The sequence below is a fragment of the Falco naumanni genome, chromosome 20 (genome assembly GCF_017639655.2).
Source record: "Falco naumanni isolate bFalNau1 chromosome 20, bFalNau1.pat, whole genome shotgun sequence".
Taxonomy (NCBI): domain Eukaryota; kingdom Metazoa; phylum Chordata; class Aves; order Falconiformes; family Falconidae; genus Falco; species Falco naumanni.
Genome location: NC_054073.1, coordinates 1,012,650 through 1,029,969, shown reverse-complemented (window position 1 = coordinate 1,029,969; position 17,320 = coordinate 1,012,650). Strand labels below are relative to the sequence as shown.

Genomic DNA, 17,320 nt, shown 5'->3' with positions numbered 1-17,320 from the left:
GTTGTGGGCTGGGACCAGCCACCATGTCGGGGCATGGCGGGACGTGAGCGGGGTGCTGGGGGCCACGTCCTCACCCCCCCTGCAACCCCAGCCCTGCACGGCTGCACTTGTGGGTGAGACCCACCCAGCATCCCCGGAAAGGTCTGGGTGATGCTTGAGCCCCGTGGGATGCTCCAGCCCAACGGGTGCCGGAGCAAACCCCTTCTGTCCTCCTGCATCCCTCCCCTCTGCCCCGTGGTCCCATCCTGCTCCCCACCGGCGCATCCCCACGGCAGCAGCACCCAGGCGGTCCCACGGAGACCGAGACAGGTTCACACCAGCAGGGCTGAGCGCTGCATTTGGTCCGCTGCCCGCGTGGGGAGGGAGAAGAGGACGTTTCCGTGCCCGGGCGGTCGGTGTTTGTGCGTCCGTCCGGCTGCAACAGGAAATCCAACACCGTGGCAAGGGGGACAAAGTGCTGCGCTCTCCCCTCCTGCCGCGCAGGGTATAAAACCTCCCGGGGGGCCGCAACCTGCAGATCCCTGCCGCAGGCGAGGGGGGTAAGTAAGCAGTTGCTGCCTGCAGCGCTGTCTCCATCCTGGCCACTGTGTCTGCAGCGCTCACAGAACGACAGTGGTGCTGGGGATCCCTGCCGTACCCCCATCCCTTTCCTGACGTCCCCCCATCTGCTTGTCTCTGTGGTGTGCGTGCCACACTGTGCCGGATGGCAGCGGCATCACCGAATGGCTCTGCTCCCCCACCCTGTGCCAGCTGCGGGGGACGGGGACCTAGCCAAAGCGATGGGTGCCTGGGGAGCAGCCGGGCAGGGGGGCAGCCCCCAGCCCCTCTCAGCCCTGCAGAGCTGAGCTGAGACCTTTCAGACTCGCTGCACTTTGGGCTGGGGAAGGTGCCCCTTGACGCACCCCAGGCATCACCTCCCTGGGACACCCCTCTGCCTCAACCCCCCTCTCAGCTCCTCTCCCTGCAGCCCTGGGCCACTGCCGTGCCCTGGCATCATGGCCACGGGCGAGCTGACCGAGCTGGAGATGGCCATTGAGAAGATTGTCACCATCTTTTTCACCTACGCGGGGAAGGAGGGCAAGAAGGGCACGCTGACAGTCAACGAGTTCAAGGAGTTGGTCCAGCTCCAGCTGCCCAACCTGATGAAGGTGAGGCAAGGGGCTGCATGTGTGGGGTGGCTGGGGGGGGCAGCTGGGTCCTTCTTCCTCCCAAGCTGGGGGGCTGCTCCTGGTACCCTGAGACTTGCAAGCAAGAGCGAGCAGCAGCCCCTGCTCCCCCATCCCCATCCTGTTCGCTGGGGACCGGGATGCAGCCGAGCCTCCCCTCGTCCTCCCCACAGGACGTCCCCTCCCTGGAGGAGAAGATGAGCGAGCTGGATGTGAACAATGATGAGGAGCTGAAATTTGGCGAGTACTGGCGGCTGATCGGGGAGCTGGCAAAGGCCATGCGGAGGGAGAAAGCGGGGAAGAAGTGACGGGGCCGGTGGGGACGCTCAGCTGCTGCGGAGCTAATAAAAGAGGTTTCCCTGAGCCTGAGCATCGCTGCTGTTCTTAGCGGGGGGCTCCTGATTTGGCCAGCCCACCTCCTCCCCTGCCTGCGTCTGTGCCCGGGGACCAGCCCAACACGAGTGGTGGCTTGGGGCTCACTCTGCACTGGGGTGGCTTCTGCGGGGAACCTGTGACGGATGGGGTCATTCCCAAATGGCCCTTGTGCTGGTCTGGCGTGCAGGGTGCCACCCTGCGCCCCACAAACACCTTCCTGCTGGGCTGTGGGGTTTAGTGGAACCCCAGTGGATGGCAAAGATGTGGCTAGGACTGGGGTGGGGCTCAGGAGCACCTCCAGCACCGATGCCGCAGCGGCCACCACCTCCGTAGCATCAATGCCTATTGTCCCTGGGGTCCTGGTGGCACAGGGGACATGCACCCACTGGCACAGCACCCCTAACCAAGCTCCCATTCCCCGCATTTTGCTCTCACATCCTGGCGTTGTTGGGAAATGGTGAGATCCCCACCATGGGATGACCCATCCCTGAGCCAGCCGGTGCCCGGTGCCCGTTCCCACACGGTGCTGGGTGGCTGTGCCGGGCCGGGCTGGATGGGGAACCATCACTGTGGCCGGGAAGGAGGCGTTTCCCAGCCCCACGCTGGCCCTGGGCCAGGCTCCGAAATGAGACGCCTTGCACCACACCGCAGCTGGCGGCGCGCAGGGAGCTCCCACTCACACCTCCCCGTGGTATAAAACCCCGGCGTGCCACAGCCCGCGCAGATCCAGGAGAGCCCGTGGAGCAGGTAAGTGGCCCATCTGCCACCACGGGATGGGGGTCTGTGCCCAGGGGTCCCACCGCCCCTCCGCACCACCCCTGCTCCCACGCTTGGCTCTGCCACGACTTGCTGCTGAGGCAGGGACGCTCCTGCTGCTGGGACATGTCCCAGCAGCTCACCGCATCCTGGGGCTTCTTCCTCACCCTGCGCTCAGTCCCGGTGCTGAAGGAGGGGAAACTCCCCCCAAGCCGAGAGCTGAGCCTGGCTTTCTTCCCCGCCAGCTCCTCCAGACCCCACCGGAGAAGACAGCCCCCCAGCCTCAGCCACCAAGGACCTACAGACGCCGCGAGGACCAGCATGGGCCAGTGCAACTGCCGCAAGAAGCGCAAGGTGCATGAGCGACGCTGCGGCACTGGGAGGGCCGGGACCCCCGGCATGGTGCGGGGCACAGGGGTGACCCCCCCACGGCCCCATCCCTCAGAGCACAGCCCTGGGGCACGGGGTGACTCAGAGCAGCGCAGCTGGGCCAGCCCAGACTCCAGCAGAGGAGCTGGGGGGGTGTTTCAGGGTTCGGCAACAGTGCCCCGGCGCTGGGCAAGGGGACCTGGTGCTGCAGGCTTGGAGCCGCTTGAAAGCTCAGGGAACTGGGCAGCTTTCTCCAGCTCCCGTGGACTCACCTTTGGGAGCTGCATTTGCTCCTTGCAACCTCTCCAAGGATGCCAACAGCAGGAAGGCTTCTATTTTCCTCGGCTTTCAAATGGGAGGTGCCCAGCCCACTCCCCTTTACACCTGTGGAGGATTTGGCCCCGGCCAGCCGAGCCAGGGCACTGGGCTGAGGCTCTGAAGATTGCTGGGTTCTTCCTAATGGGCATCGCCTGATGTGGTTTAGTAGTGTTTCAAGGGGAAACCACAGATGCTGAGTGATTCACCATCGTTTCCCTTCAAATGCAGCTTTGGCTAATTGGGAGCCAGGCGTGTGGGTCAGGCTGGTCTCTGCCCCCCACCCAGCTGGGGGAAGGGGTCTGCAGCCCCGATGGGGAGGGAGAGGGGCTTCTGTCACCGCCAAGCCCCATCCTGGCGGGCGCCCGAGTCGTCCTGGGCACTGACTCATGCCGCCATCCACCGCTTGTGCAAAGGAGAGGAAGAACCAGTCTGGACGGCCGCGGCGGCCCCCGCGCGCCGTGGGTGTAGTGCCTGGAGACGCCGGGGTGGCTGAGCTTCACTGGCCCCGGGCAGGGAGAGGTCCGGGCAAGCAGAGACGGGGGGTGACACGTCTGTGGGGAGAGGTGTCACCTCGAGGTGGAGGGGTATGGCAGCTACAGGGGGTACTGCAGCTAGGCAGAGCCTGTATGGAGGGATGCAACATCTGGGCAGTGGGTTGGATGCAACATCTGGATGGTGGAGTCTTACATCTGCATGGCGTGGTGTCATGTCTGTGTGGAGTGGTCTTGCATCTGTACGGGGGGTGTGTCTCGCATCTGTACAGCGGGGTCTGACATCTGTAGAGGGGGTCTCACACCTGCGCAGTGAGGTGCCACATCAGCACAGGGGGTCTCACATCAGCACAGGGGGTCTCACATCAGCACAGGGGGTCTCACATCGGCACAGGGGGTCTCACATCGGCACAGAGGGCTGTCATGTTGATAAGGAGGTTTATCACATCATCGCAGAGGGGTTGAGCATCTGCAGAGAGAGCTGGCACAGCTGCTCGGGGAGTGTCTCATCTACTCGGGGGCTTGTCCTCGCCATCCGGGGGATGTCCCATCCACCCGGCGAGGTGTCCCACCGGTGCTCATCCTCTCTTCCCCGTGCAGGACTGCCAGGAGCTCACCGACGTGGAGCGGGCCATCGAGACCGTCATCAACCAGTTCCACTGCTATGCAGTGAAGGGGCAGAAGGAGTATCTGACGCCTAACGAGATGCAGGAGCTGGTGGTACAGAAGCTGCCCCACCTGGGGAAGGTGAGGGCAGAGCCCGGGGATGGGCAGGGGGAGCTGGGGTGGGCACGGGCTGCCTGCGGGACCTTGCCGCCCCATCACCCCGATGCTTTTTTCCACCCCTGCTGCAGTGCGTTGGACCACTGGATGAGAAGATCGAATGCATGGGAGACCCTGACGAAGCCAAGCTGGAGTTCGGAGAGTACTGGGACATGATGGGGGACGCAGCCAAGGGCTGCCGGAGGAAGTAGAGGGTGGTGGGAGACGGGAAGGCGCCCGAGGCCTCAGGCTCTGCACCGAGAAACGTGAGAGGCTGCTGGTCCCGGTGGGATGCGCCTGGGAAAATGCAGCGTTGCCCCTGAGGGGGCTCGTCTCCTCCCCGCGTCCCCAGCCAGGGCAGAGGGATCCCCCTCCCCGGCTCCATCCCTGCCCTCTCTCGACTCTCCTTCCCGTCAGGAAACCTCCCTTCCCATCCCCAGCTCTGGCCCGTGCCGCGGCGGGAGGGAGGTGGCAAGGGGGTTCCTGGCTCTGGCTCTGGAGCTGCCTTTCTCCGTCCTTTGCTCCAGAGACTTTGCCCCCAGAGTTGTCCCACCTCCGGCCCTGAAAACCCTCCAGTTGCAGGTCCCCCAGCCCCGGAGCATCGCAGTGAGGGGGACTTGGCTCCTTTCCCCCCAGATCCCTTGGATGTGCAGGCTCGTCCCCCCGGCCCTGTGCCCTGCCACCCGACGGGAGCCCCTTTGCCACAGTTCTGCCTTCGAGCACCTCGGGGGCCATCCCGGGCTCCAGGCCGGTATCGACACTGCCGCGCATGGCCTGGGTGTATTCCCTGCTCTGCCTCCGGTGCAGGGACTGTGGTGCCCTGCGCCTGCCCAGGTTTCGGGGTGCCACCTGCATGGTGCTCCCCCACCTGCCCCTCTCCAGGGATGCTGGCCCCTGGCTGGCGGCTGGGCTCGGGGCTGGGATGGTGGCGGGTTGTTATCAGCTTGCGTCACTTGCAACCATTTTTGTATAAATTAATAAAGGAAAACACTGGAAAAAAATAATCAGGATGGGGTGACCTCATTTGTCCTTTGTGGGAGAGGGAAAGCAGGGGCAAGGAGGGACAGGGCTGCAGCTACTGCGGCTCTGAGCATTGCTTGCTGCTGGGTTGCACAGCCCTGCTGGCCTCAGTCCGGAGTGTGCAGGTGCAAGGGATGCTGCGGGTGTGCAAGGGATGCTGCAGATATGCACAGGATGCTGCGGGTGTGCACGGTCTTGTGGGCGTGCATGAGCAGTGTGGGTGTGCGCGGTGCTGCGGTGGCCATGGTGCTGGGGGTGCGTGTGGCACCGTGGGGGTGTGTGGGCACTGCAGGTGTGCACGGTGCTCTGGGTGTGCGTGGCACTGAGCGTGTGCATGGGCCTCCGCACATGCCCCATTCCTGGGGTGGTTCCTGCCCTGGGGTCCCCATTGCAGGGACCCCACAAGCAGAGCCAGGGCCACGTCTCCGGAGCGGGTACCCTGGGGGCTTTGGGCATTTGGCTCCGTGCTGGGATGGAGGGAGCTCGGGGGAGACCCCGAAGTCCTGGGCTCAGAAAGACCCAAGAGCCGTGAAACCAGCAGCGAGCTCCCACCTGTGCCAGGAGAGCATGGGATTTCTGTGTAATTACAGCAAATTAGAAAACAGTAAATGCCACAAAGCGGTGGCTCACTGGGATGAAGCAATTAGCTCAGGCACCAAGTGCATGGAGGGTGAATAAATGGCCTTGAGAGGGTGCAGGGCACCTGCTGAGCCCGGTTATCCCCCCGTTCTGCTGCCATCGCGGGACCCTTCCTGCTGAGCTCTGTGTCCCTGAGGTGCCCGTGGGCATCCCTGGAGGTGCGATGGGGACGGGGACCCCAAAAAGGCAGAAGATGCGGGCACCGCAGCAGCACCTGCATCACCTTGCTGGGCTCTGTGCTGTGGAGAAAGAAAGAAAAAAAATAATAAAATGAACAAACCCAAACTGAACCAAACCCCAGAGAAAGATGATAAAATCCGAGGCTGGGCCAGGGTGGCAGGTCCTCCCGGGCTGGCAGCCGGCACGGCAGCACCGACACCGCGGCTCGGCCACAGGCCACCCTCTGTCTCCTCTCACCTTGGGGTGGATTTCACAACGAGAATGACTATTTATTGTTCCTGCCTTGGAAATAAATACATGGAAATTAGGCAGAAAGGTGTGGTGTGCATTTAATTAGAGACAGGAAATGTGTCAAATGGTTGGGGTGATGGGGGGGAAAGGGGAGCCGGGGCTCCTGGATCCTCTTCCCAACGCTGGGCTGGGAATGTGCCGTGGGAGTGGGGACTCCTGGGTCCTATTTCTGGTTTGGTGACCGGATCCCCAGAGTGATGGTGTGCTGTCAGGAGGATGGCAATTCCTGTGGCATGAGCCATCCTCGGTAAGTACCTGTTGTTTCTGGGAAGTCCTCGGAGATGGTAGGAACAGCTCAGCCTGTCACCGACATCCCGTCAGAGTATCACCGACAGGGTGGTCGGTGCCCCTCGGTGAGTCAGTGCTGATCACGTGGGCACAGCACCGTGGTGGTGGAAACGGCGAGAAATGCATTTGCCCGTGCCAGGGTGGCTGCTGTGTGTGGGAGCGGTGGCTCCAGGGTATCCACCACATGGTCACCAAAGACCCCCAGAGCTGGGGCTCAGTGTCCCCCTTCTGCAGAGGGTCCCATGGGGCAGCGCTTGTCCACCAGAAGTCAAACTGCTCCTGACCCTTCAGACCCAGAGCTGGTGGCGACCAGGAGAGAGACCATCGGGGCGATCAAAATGGCTGGGAACTGTCTTGTGATGGGTTTGGATGGTACGTGGCTGCTCTGAACACATGCACACGCCCTGGATGCCTTGTAAAAATAAGGGCCTGGATGCGGTTGTGACATCTGCCAGGCACAGGAGAGTAATGAAAACCCATGATTCAGAGGTGAGCTGTTTGCCTGCAGGGTCGGGGAGGGATTCCCACCCTCCTGGGATGTTGCATCAACGACACCAGAGCACCTCGGCCGAGAACGGGTTTGCTTCCTCCCAACTGAGATTAGGAAGAAGCCAGTGGAGAGCTGGTATGACACACATCGTTTTTTCCGGGACGAGAGTTGCAAAGGTCCTCTGAGCAGGTGGCTCCTGCCTGTAATATATCACCACCTACTTTGCATCCTTAAATATGCAGCTCCCCATAATGCCCACATCTAATCTTGGCATCAAATCGCTGCGCCATTGCTCTGGTAGACATGCAGGGGTACAATTTAGTGGGACAATTAATTACGGATGTGACTTTACAAGCACAGCTACCAGCTGAGAAGAGCCTTATCTGTCCCGGTGCATCTAGAGATGGCTGAGCGCTGCGTACAGCCCTGCTCGGAGCTGGTGCTTGTGCTTCCAGGGCCCCAGCAGTGCACACCAGTCCCTTTTACCCTTGAGAACAAGTGGTTTAAGTTCAAATAAACGATACCCCCCACCTTGGTGGCCAGATCCTGTGCCACACCAGACTCAACTGGCCAGCCTCGCTGGCGGTGCGTGCGTGGGGCAGTTCAGAGCAGGGTGGGTGGGGGGGGGGATGCACCTCGGGATGGAGGAGCCAGGCTTTCTGCTGGTGCACGGCTGGATGGCGGCGCGTTTGTAAACCCTGGGACCAGGCTGGAGTTACATCCTGCCTGGTAAACCACCGCCGCTGGGAGCCCACCACCCCTCCCCAATGGTGGGGTCTTTTGAGGTGGCCCCCAAGCTCCTGCCGTCACCCCACAGCCATGCAGAGAGCAGCCCCTGGGAGGGAGCTGGAGCCCACCGCGGGTCCCTGCTCGCACCAACCTGTCCAGGTGTTGCAATCGCAGGGAGCCATTTCCCAGGTAAGTCCCAGTCTGGGAACGCCCTGGGAACGTCAGGGAGGGGTGGGATCCTCTTTAAAAGCCCGGCTGGACCCAGCGGTATGGGTGCAAGGTGAGGAGAGAGCGGGTGTAATCAGCTTCCACTGCCCGTGCTGCCAAATCGGTTACAGACGGACGCAGCGGGACCCCCCGACGGAGCCAGGTGAGGCTCTGAGCTGGGGACGGGCAAGCTGGCATCGGGACCCTTCGGGTGGATATTTAACCAGGAGCAGCCCTGGAACGTGCTGCTGCAGGTTGGGCGGTGGAAATCCCCTGAGCCCTTTGGCAGCACCGCGTGCGTGGAGCCGGGGTGGAGGGGACCTGCTGAATGAGGGGGGAGCACCGGGGGGAGCCGGGCCAGGGGGCGGGTGGTCTGGCACAGGGCTTGGTAGCATCCGTCGGCCTCTGGTGCCTATGGAGAGCCCGGCACAAGGGGTTGCCTCTGGAAAAAGGGCATTTCCCCCGTGCTTTGTGCACGGCAGTGCTGGCGCCATGGGCAGGGAGCGCTGGGGCTGTGCCTGGCTGTGGGTCCTGGCTCCGGGCACTGGTGCTGGTGAGTGCGCGAGGAAGAAGAGGGGCAGGGGAGAGAAGAGGTGGGACAGCAGTGGCAGAAGCAGAGCAGCCAGTGAGCCCCGTCCTGCCCATCCCACCCACCCGGTGCCCAGTCCTGCTGCAGCCATGCCGGCACCCCCGCATCCCGCTGTGGTGACAGCGTCCCCGTGCCCCAGGCTGGTCCCGGGGGCACGTGGTGGGGCCAGGGTGCAGGCAGTGGCGGGGCCACGCGGGCTGCGCTGCGGCAGATGGGCTGGTGCCATGCGTCAGCGGTGAAGGAGCAGCCACGATGCCCTGAGAATGGGCTGGGTGCTGGTGGCGGGGGCCGGTGGCACTGGCGTGGGGTCTGCCTGTGGGGACCCCAGCGGGTGCAGCGGGTACTTTTTTCTGCGTGCTGTTGATTACCTTTTGTCAGCAATTAATGGCTTGGCATGAGGAAGGGCTGGAGCTGGAGGTCTCTGGTGAGCAGCTCTCACGGGGCTGTGCCAGGCACAGCAGTGGGACTGTTCAAAAGCCACGCTGGTGCCCAGCACCCTACAAACGGGGGATGGTCCCGATCCTGGGACGGTGTGGGCCTGGGCTGCGGCACAGCAAAGGCTCCAGTGGGGACAAAGATGGCTCAGAGGGCACCCAGCCATGCCGAGGCACGCAGGGATGAACACGAGAGTGCGGTGAGCCCAGGGCTGAGCCTCGCGTCTCTTGTCACCACCCTGATGTCCCGACGTCCTCGGCCCCGGGGCTGAATTGGGGAGGATCAGTACAAAGAGAGAGGAGATGTGAGCTGGTTTTGGGGCAGCGGGCAGGTCCTGCCTGCTCCTGGGGAGCAGCCAAGCTGCAGACACCCTCCTGGATGATGCCCCCAGAGTGGGGGACAGTGCTGGGCCACCCCTCTGGACTTCACGCTGGCCGGTCTGGTGGCTTCCTCCCAGCCCTGTGCAGCCACCGCTGCCGTGATGGTCGGCATTGTACCCTGGGTTGGTGTAAATCAGTGTGGCTCCAGTGAAATGACGGGGAGCAACGCTCCCCAGCTCACCCCACTCCGGGCCACCGACGGGGCAGGAAAGAGTCAAGGCCGAACAAAGTGACATGGTTTCCGTCCCTGCCTTCTGCATCCTGCCTGGGATGCGGACGCCAGACGCTGTGACGGGGACCATCCTGTTGGGTCCATCCATAGGAAGGAGCTTCCTGGCTTGGGGCAGCCTGGGGACCACGGAGAGAAGGGGGCGACCCCAGGCATCAAGCAGGCAGGCAAGATTGGACCCTGGGGCATGGGGGACGCCCTTGGCTGGGTTTGCGGGGGGCTCGGGCAGGTTCAGACCTGCCCCGCCAGGGTGTTGTTGGAGCCGTGAAGCAAGAGGAGGGCTGGCCGGTAATTCCTGCCCTTGTCCCGCCGCCGCCGCCGCGCAGCTCCCAGCCCCATTCCTCCCTAATGAGCCCTGGGAACCAGCGGCCGCGGCCCTGGCACTGCAGAGCCCCGCGGCCCCAGCGCCATAATTGCCACCTCGTCCCACGCGCCAAGGCCACCGCCCTGGGGGGGCAGGTGGGGCGGCTGGCATGGGGCGGGTGCTGCGCCGGGGCAGATGACATGGAGGATTTTTGGGGTGAGCCTGTATGAGCAGCCATGTGGGGAGACAAGCACTCCACACATCGGCACTGCTGGCTTTTTGCCTTTCCATGGGGGCTGCTTTGTGGCTGCCCGGGGGCTTGTGGTGGTCCCAGGGCTGGTGGCGTCAGAGACCATCGTGCACGCACTGAGTGATGGCACTGTGAGATCTGGCGACACGCCGCCTGCCCTTCTACCCCCTGTCCTCCGGCATGGGCATGTGGAGGGTCCCATGGCCCCCATCCCTGACCCCCATCCCCGCAGGTGACCTCAGGCAGCGATGGCAGAATGCACAGAGCTGGAATGGGCCGTCCAGGTGCTGGTGAACAACTTTGACAAGTACTCCAGCCGTCGCTGCTGCTGCAAGAAGCCGCGGCGCATCAGCAAGAAGGATTTCCGCAAGATGCTGAGCTGTGAGCTCAACCACATGCTGACGGTGAGGCTGGGGAGCGCGGGGCTGGGGGACTGGCTCCTCGTACCCGCATGGGTCCCCCCCACCCTGCATCCTGCTTTCCCCACTGCCTCAGCGTGACCAGCTCCACTCTCTCCCCCAGGACACCGGGAACCGTCGAGCGGCTGACAAGCTTATCTGCGACCTGGACGAGAACAAAGACGGGCGCATCAGCTTCGAGGAGTACTGGACCTTGATAGGCGGCATCGCCAGCCCCATCGCCCAAATCATCCGCCAGCAGGAGCAGAGTATCAAGCACACCAAGTAGCCGGCGGCATCCGGACCCTCCCCGGGGCTCAGCACCCCAGGCTCAGCCCCTGCTTCTCCATGGCTCCCCGCTTCTCGCCTCTCCTGCTGCCACACTGATTTACACCCACCCTGAGCCCCCCCTTGCCCCGGGACACCCTGGTCTCCCACGGCTTTGCCGACCGAGCCATGCCAGGGTGCCATCGGGGCGGGACGACCCTGTGGGTGGGAGCTGGGGGGTGCGAGGCCATCACAGCCTCAGGGGGTTCCTCCTTGCCCCACACCATGCCATCCCTGCCCTCACTCTCTCCTGCAAGCCCTGTCCTTGCCAGGCTGCTGGGCAAGAAGCAGAGGGACAGGCTTCCCCTCATCTAGGAAATGAGTTCTGCCTGTTCTCAGACCTCTGGGACACAGCCCCGCTGGCAGAAACCCCATCACGACCGGGACCCCCTTTCCCCTTGGAGCTCCCCTTCATGTCGGGGGTCTTTTTGGGGAAAGGGTGCCTTTCCCTCTGCCCGAGCTGGTGAAGGGTTTACCTGCCTGCACTGCCTGGTGGCTCTGGTCCTTCGGGCTCAGGGAGTGGCACGGTCCCGTCCGTGGTTATTTATTGCAGCAATAAAGTTTGGAGGAGCAGTGGGTGATGCTGAGGCTCTGCCTTCCCGGGGGGCTGCCCTGCAGCATGCCTGCACCGAGGGGATGTGGGGGGCCAAGAGGGGGGGTGTCTGCCCTGTCCCCCATCACCCACGCAGTCACGACATGCCCAGCCTTGCAGGGATGTGTTCCCTGGGGCTGATCAAGTCACCACGAGGTGTCAGCAGACACTGTGGCCTCCCAGCACCCCACTGGCCCCACAGCACCCCAAGCTGCTGCCTGAGGCACAGGGTGGGGATGTTGTGGCCACATGTCATGGGGGACCCTCTCCACATCCCCGTGCAGGGTCCTGAGCAGCCTGGAACCACAGTCCCACATCTGTGCACCACAAGGGCATGGCCGTCCTAACCTTGGGGTGTTTCGGGGGACCCCAATTCCTTTGCTGCACCTTGGGCACATTGCATGACCCCCATCGAGGATGGGGATGGGGAAAAGCTCCGTGCCCCCCCTCATGCTGGGACACCCCGGGCCGGCAGCGCTCGGCGAGGAGCAAGCTGCAGCCTGGCTCATGGCGCCCTGTGACGCCCATGGTGCTGGCAGCAGCCCAAGCCGGCAGCCCTGGCGCCTGCTGGGGATTTTCCACTGGGAGGGGACTTGGCCCTGAGCCTCTGAGCATGGCGGTGGCCCCCCGCGACCCCCTCTCCCACAGCAGGGGTATGTCTGCACCTTGGAGCCGGGACCCCCCATCCCCTTCCAGCCAGCCCCCCTCGCTGACCCTGGTGCTCCCCTCCCCGATGCAGGAGCATCACTGACTCCTGCCTGTCCCCCTGCCCATGCAGCCCACTTTCCCCTGCCCTGCAGTGCCAGGGGTCCCGGGAGAACTGGGGGTGCCCCCATGGGAGATGGAGCAGCAGAGCAGCCGGGCAGGGCTGCGGTTGAGTCACGATGGAGGAATCCCTCTCCGGCGAGGGCAGGGCTCGTGACTCACACCACTTCTTATGGGGTGAGTAGGGCTCGGCTGGGCACTGCGCCCAGCTGCTCACGTGGGATCCCAGCGACGGGAACCAGGAGGGATCCTCAGGGTGAGGGGCAACCCACCCCCAACCTCTTATTTCTAGACGCAGATCAGCCAGCAGCACATGGAAACAATCCAGGATAAACCCCTCCCCATCACACACTTCCCCACAGGACGCGGGCATCCGGGCTGGTGCTGTGAGCAGTTGCCCCCCCTGTGCTCGTCACATTATTTCCCACCCTGGAGGTGCTGGGAGCAAACGTGGGTGCATGAGGAACCTGGAGGGCACAGGAGGGGCTGCTGCAGTGTGCCAGTGTCCAGGGGACTGGTGCATTGGAGAGAGTGTTGCACGGGCATCCGCGTGGGCAGGGGGTGGTTTGTGTGCTCATGCGCTCGGCAGCTGCACCCCTGGGTGCTCCTCCTGGAAAGCCCTGGGGCACTTTGCATGGCACCATACGGCGGGCAGGGAGGGGGACGCTGTGGGGGGTGTGCAACAGGGATGGGGCTGCCAGGCTCCGCAGCTGGCCCCAATTCAGGGAGCTCAAAGCCATGCTCTGGTCCTGGTGCCCCCGGTGGGATCAGCTCCGGGCACTGCACACCAGCTGTTAGCTCAGCCCTGGTGGCGCACCAGCCTTGAGGTCCCGTGTGCCGCGAGATTTGCAAGATTTCAGAAAAGGCCTGAATATGTGTTCCCCCCATCATCCTCTTTGGATGCCAGATCCCTGGGAGAAGGAAGACACGTTTCCTCTGCAACCACCAGAGGCAGAAAGGCTGGCTGGCTTCGAGATGCTCGAGGCCAGGCCACCCTGGGTTTCACCAGACGAGGGTTTACCTTGGCTCCCTCCTCCAAACTAGATGGGCTTTTGCGGATGGGCGGTAATGCCACCATAGCTGGGGGTTTGCAGGGAAAAGCCAGGTACCCTCCCCTGGGGGCAGCCTCCTGCCAGGATGGCCACCACCCTGGAGCGAGCCCTGGCCTCCAACGCTGCCACCTTCCACAAGCGCTCGGGGAAGGAGGGGTACAAGCACCAGCTGAGCAAGGGCGAGCTAAAGGAGCTGCCCAGCTTCATGGGGGTGAGCACGGGGACACTGGGACCGAGCCCCACGAGCGCCATCATGTCTCTCCCCACTGCTGGGGAAGGTGTGGGGCTTGGGGTAGGGCTCCCTCCTCCCTGAAACAGGTTCCCCCCCCTGCCGAACACCCACTGCGGTTGATGCCTACCTGTGCTGTGGCCAGCGAGTGCCGTCCTTGGCCCTGCTGATGTTCTGTGCCAGGAACAGCTGGATGAGCACAGCTCCCGGGTGCTGCTGAAGGACCTGGAGGACAAGGACAAGATGATGGGCTTCGAGGAGTACGTGGTCCTCCTACACTGTCTCAGCATGGCCTGCAACGACTTCTGCGCTAAGGCTCATGGCCCTGCCAGCAAGCCCCAGCCCATGGTTCAAATAAATCTGCTGTCACCTCCCCAGCCCCACTGTGGAGCCTGTTCGTTTGTGTTGGGGTCACTGGGATGGAAATGCCTGGGACCGTCTGCCTGGGGGAGACCGGGGCCACCCAGAAAGCTGGCGGCTGGGGGGACAGTGCAGTGATGGTTTAAGGGGGATGCGGGCTGGTGACCAGCTTTCTCTGGGGAGCCCCAAGGGATGTCACAGCGCTTCCCAGTCCCTGTGCTCACCCCTTGAACTCGTGCCTCTGTCCCCAGACTCCCCAGTAGGGCTGACAGCTCCTTCCAGCAGCACCCAAACCCACCCACCTCCCTCTAATGGGATCACACAGGTCATTAGTCAAAAATGAGGCGTGGGCGAAACCACCTGTGTGGAGCTGCTGGGAAAGCCTGGAGGCGAGGGGGCTGCACGGGGCACGCTGGGCAGTGCCACCCCGGCTGGGCTATAAATGCCCATCGTGCTCCGGCTGCAGCACCCCGGCTCCTCGCTGCTGCCCAACCCGTGCTGACCCCGGTGAGTCTCTGCTCCCCTTCCTCGCGTGTCATCGCCTGTTGTGCAGCGCTGCTCTCCAGCTGCAACTCACCCAGCGGTTGCTGCACTCCAAAATACCTCCCCGAGAGGTGCTGGGGTTGCAGCCACCCCTCTGCAGCATTGCAGAACGATTTGGGCAGGGTGGAGGGGATGGATTCCTGTCACCCCCCCAAGCCTGCCCTGACCCCATCCCTGCTGCTTTGCCCTCCAGGCACGCAGGAGGCTGGCGATGACGTGCCCCCTGGAGCAGGCGCTGGCCGTGATGGTCACCACTTTCCACAAGTACTCAGGGAAGGAAGGGGACAAGTACACACTCAGCAAGGCAGAGCTCAAGGAGTTGCTGAACAAGGAGCTGCCCGTCTTTGGGAGCGTAAGTGGCCATGGGGGTGCATCCCATTGCGTCCCTCAGAGGTGTCCAGGTGTGGGAGGGAGGTGTTGCAGGGGCAGGAGCAAATCACCCTCCGGTCTTTCCATGTAGCATTTCCACGGTGCTAATTGGGGTGAGCTGAGATAGTCGCTGAATTTCCCCAAAGCATGCATGATGGATGCAGCCCACATGCGGCACGTGGAGACCTCGTGCTCCAGGGCAAGCCCTGGGGAAAAGGAGAGGCGAGGCCAGGAGGACTTGTGCTGGAGCATGCTCAGACCGAAAGGAAACTTCTTAGACCCACAGAAATATTTTGATTGGCAAAGAAAATCATGCTCCGATTTCAGTTTTTTTAATAATTTTTTAACCCTCACTTCCCCTTCTGGCTTGTGGTTTAAACTGGGAGGAGGAAAGAGAAACTTTGAGCCAAACTTTCTCATGACCGAGAGGCAGTTTTGCTGTAGCCGTGCCAGCACGCCCCAGATCATAGGTAAGCCACCCGCGTTTCTAAAGGCCACCTCCTTCCAAAAGCAAAGAGAAAATCCCCCTCCGAAGCAGAGGGAGGGAAGCCCGGGCTTTCTAGATCCTTCCTTGCAAGCGCCAGGGCTGGGTAGGGAAGCACCTTGCTCATCCGTGCGCCCCAAAACCGCTTGTACCCACTGCCTGCCTCCCGCTCGCAGAAACAAATGGACGAGGCAGAGTTCAAGAGGCTCATGAACGACCTGGACCACAACAAGGACAGCGAGGTCGACTTCAAGGAGTACGTCTGCTTCCTGGCCTGCATCACCATGGGCTTCAACGAGTTCTTCAAGGACAGCCCCAGCAAGCACCCCCGCAAGAAGTGACCCCCCCATTGCCCACCGCGTGGCCGTGGGGCTCTCAATAAAAGCTTTTCCAAAGCCTCAGCTTGCGTCCGCGGGGTTTTGTGCACTGCGGGGCAGCGGGCAGCTGGGTGACTCATGCTTTCCTCCAGCTCTGTGGGATTTTCCACAGCGCGATTCAGCCCCCGGAGGCATTTTTTGGAAAAGACTGAGCAAAACAGATCGGCATTGCCTCTGAGCAATGCACCCGGACATCCCGCCCGCTCCCCGATCTGTCCTTGCTGGCTCGGGGGGAGGTTCAGGGCAGGTTTAGCTCAAAACCTATGAACTTCCCTGAGCCTGGAGGTCAGCATGACCTGCCCTGGGCAACACGCTGGGTCTGGGAAGAGAAAGCTGGTGCGGAGGAACCAGGCAGCAAGATCCGTGCAAAGAGCAAAAGCCAGAGTGCATCCCCAGTGCCCCAGAGAAGAGCTGTCCGAGACCCTTCCCCCCTGGGATGTGGGGGAGCCCACGCTGAGGGGCTGCATTGGAGAGGGTCAACCTGAGCCCCCTGGGTCTACGGAGCTGTGGGGCTGCAGGCAAGCGACAGTTTCCTGAGCACATCAGCCTGTGATACTGGCTAGGAAGCACGGGGCTCTCCCCCCCCACCCCCCACCCCCCACCCCCTCCCCCCAGCCGCAGCAGCTCCCGGCAGGTCTGGGCTGGTTTGCAGAAGGTGCAGCAGCTGCTCTCCAGCAGCCCCAAAACCCCAGAGGGATCGTCCCTGATTCAATAAGCACTTACAAAGCCTCTGTGTCGTTGCGTGGCAGAGCAGACCCCTGGCAGAACCTGTTCCTGAGACCCCCAGTCCTTCCTGAGCCCCGCCCCCCCCCCCCCCCCCCCCCCAGTCCTTCCTGAGCCCCCCCCCCCCCCAGTCCTCCCAGCATTTCCAAACTTTGCTCTGCCCCTTCTCGGGGTCTTTATAAAGAGCTCCTTGGGGAGCTTCTGCCCCCTCCCAGTATTTTACACCAGTTTGCACTTGCTAACAGGGAGATGAGGTTCAGCCTTGGAGGTTTCTTTTGCCAAAATGATTTTCTTTAAGAAACCCCCAACCCGGGGAGATGCCATGGGGTTTTCAGTGCAGTTTTGCATCCTGCTGGGCATCGGGGCTTCAGCCCCTGCCTCTCACACTCTGGTCCCCCCAGCAGCAGGTGTTGTTGTCCCGAGGGGGCTCAGCCAGTGTCGGGGACACTTGGGGGTGTTCCTCAGCCCTTGCACCATGGTGAAGAGCCGGTTTGCCCCACGGCGGGGAGCTGCAAATTGCCATCTCCTGGCTTAGCCCTGTAGCTCCCTGACACATGCCTGGGACATGCAGACACCAAAATAGCGCTCCGTTACACAATGGGGTGTTGTGACGCGCTGCCCTCACAGTTAGGAAACAGAAATTGCTTCTAGTCGAGTTAAAAACAGGAAAAAAACCCACCCCTACCCTCACATAAACCCAGACCCCAGCACGCAACAGCAAAGCCATGGACAAACGCCACTCAGGTTTGTGTGGCTCCAAATATCCCTGGGGATGCTGCCAAAAGCACCGCCTGCGGCATCTCGGCCCGCGCTGGCATCGCTGGCGGCGGTGG

General features: G+C 62.7%; 4 protein-coding genes across 7 annotated transcripts; all 4 read left to right on the top strand.

Moving 5' to 3' along the window:
* Positions 1-374: 374 nt before the first annotated feature.
* S100A13 (S100 calcium binding protein A13) lies at positions 375-1,529 on the top strand. Of its 2 annotated transcripts, none has more exons than XM_040618882.1 (3): positions 375-539; positions 968-1,148; positions 1,340-1,529. In XM_040618882.1, exons 2-3 carry the CDS (start codon positions 996-998, stop codon positions 1,472-1,474), a joined length of 288 nt encoding a protein of 95 aa, XP_040474816.1. In that variant the 5' UTR covers positions 375-539; positions 968-995; the 3' UTR covers positions 1,475-1,529. The 2 variants fall into 2 exon arrangements, with proteins under 2 accessions (XP_040474816.1, XP_040474815.1); XM_040618881.1 differs by having other exon boundaries at positions 378-539; positions 953-1,148.
* A 112-nt stretch (positions 1,530-1,641) lies between these two features.
* On the top strand, positions 1,642-5,226 carry LOC121099689 (protein S100-A14-like). 2 transcript variants are annotated; one of them, XM_040618925.1, is made up of 4 exons: positions 1,642-2,288; positions 2,543-2,651; positions 4,076-4,222; positions 4,330-5,226. In XM_040618925.1, the coding sequence occupies exons 2-4, from the start codon at positions 2,619-2,621 to the stop codon at positions 4,447-4,449; spliced, it is 300 nt and encodes a 99-aa protein (XP_040474859.1). In that variant the 5' UTR covers positions 1,642-2,288; positions 2,543-2,618; the 3' UTR covers positions 4,450-5,226. The 2 variants fall into 2 exon arrangements, with proteins under 2 accessions (XP_040474859.1, XP_040474858.1); XM_040618924.1 differs by having other exon boundaries at positions 1,642-2,651.
* Positions 5,227-8,134: 2,908 nt separating this feature from the next.
* Positions 8,135-11,566, top strand: S100A16 (S100 calcium binding protein A16). 2 transcript variants are annotated; one of them, XM_040577832.1, is made up of 3 exons: positions 8,135-8,244; positions 10,501-10,672; positions 10,791-11,566. In XM_040577832.1, the coding sequence occupies exons 2-3, from the start codon at positions 10,517-10,519 to the stop codon at positions 10,953-10,955; spliced, it is 321 nt and encodes a 106-aa protein (XP_040433766.1). In that variant the 5' UTR covers positions 8,135-8,244; positions 10,501-10,516; the 3' UTR covers positions 10,956-11,566. The 2 variants fall into 2 exon arrangements, with proteins under 2 accessions (XP_040433766.1, XP_040433765.1); XM_040577831.1 differs by lacking the exon at positions 8,135-8,244 and adding an exon at positions 9,748-9,881.
* Positions 11,567-14,745: 3,179 nt separating this feature from the next.
* Positions 14,746-15,728, top strand: LOC121079982 (protein S100-A4-like). The gene is made up of 2 exons (XM_040577841.1): positions 14,746-14,886; positions 15,564-15,728. The coding sequence occupies exons 1-2, from the start codon at positions 14,746-14,748 to the stop codon at positions 15,726-15,728; spliced, it is 306 nt and encodes a 101-aa protein (XP_040433775.1).
* The last annotated feature ends 1,592 nt before the right edge of the window (positions 15,729-17,320 follow it).

Bases quoted from the DNA above. Each gene is read 5' to 3' on its own strand.
- S100A16 (XM_040577832.1), top strand. From the start codon at position 10,517: ATGGCAGAATGCACAGAGCTGGAATGGGCCGTCCAGGTGCTGGTGAAC. The intron at 10,673-10,790 runs GTGAGGCTGGGG...TCTCTCCCCCAG, and splicing joins AGCTCAACCACATGCTGACG to GACACCGGGAACCGTCGAGC.
- S100A13 (XM_040618882.1), top strand. From the start codon at position 996: ATGGCCACGGGCGAGCTGACCGAGCTGGAGATGGCCATTGAGAAGATT. The intron at 1,149-1,339 runs GTGAGGCAAGGG...TCCTCCCCACAG, and splicing joins AGCTGCCCAACCTGATGAAG to GACGTCCCCTCCCTGGAGGA.
- LOC121099689 (XM_040618924.1), top strand. From the start codon at position 2,424: ATGTCCCAGCAGCTCACCGCATCCTGGGGCTTCTTCCTCACCCTGCGC. The intron at 2,652-4,075 runs GTGCATGAGCGA...TTCCCCGTGCAG, and splicing joins ACTGCCGCAAGAAGCGCAAG to GACTGCCAGGAGCTCACCGA. The intron at 4,223-4,329 runs GTGAGGGCAGAG...CCCCTGCTGCAG, and splicing joins AGCTGCCCCACCTGGGGAAG to TGCGTTGGACCACTGGATGA.
- LOC121079982 (XM_040577841.1), top strand. From the start codon at position 14,746: ATGACGTGCCCCCTGGAGCAGGCGCTGGCCGTGATGGTCACCACTTTC. The intron at 14,887-15,563 runs GTAAGTGGCCAT...TCCCGCTCGCAG, and splicing joins AGCTGCCCGTCTTTGGGAGC to AAACAAATGGACGAGGCAGA.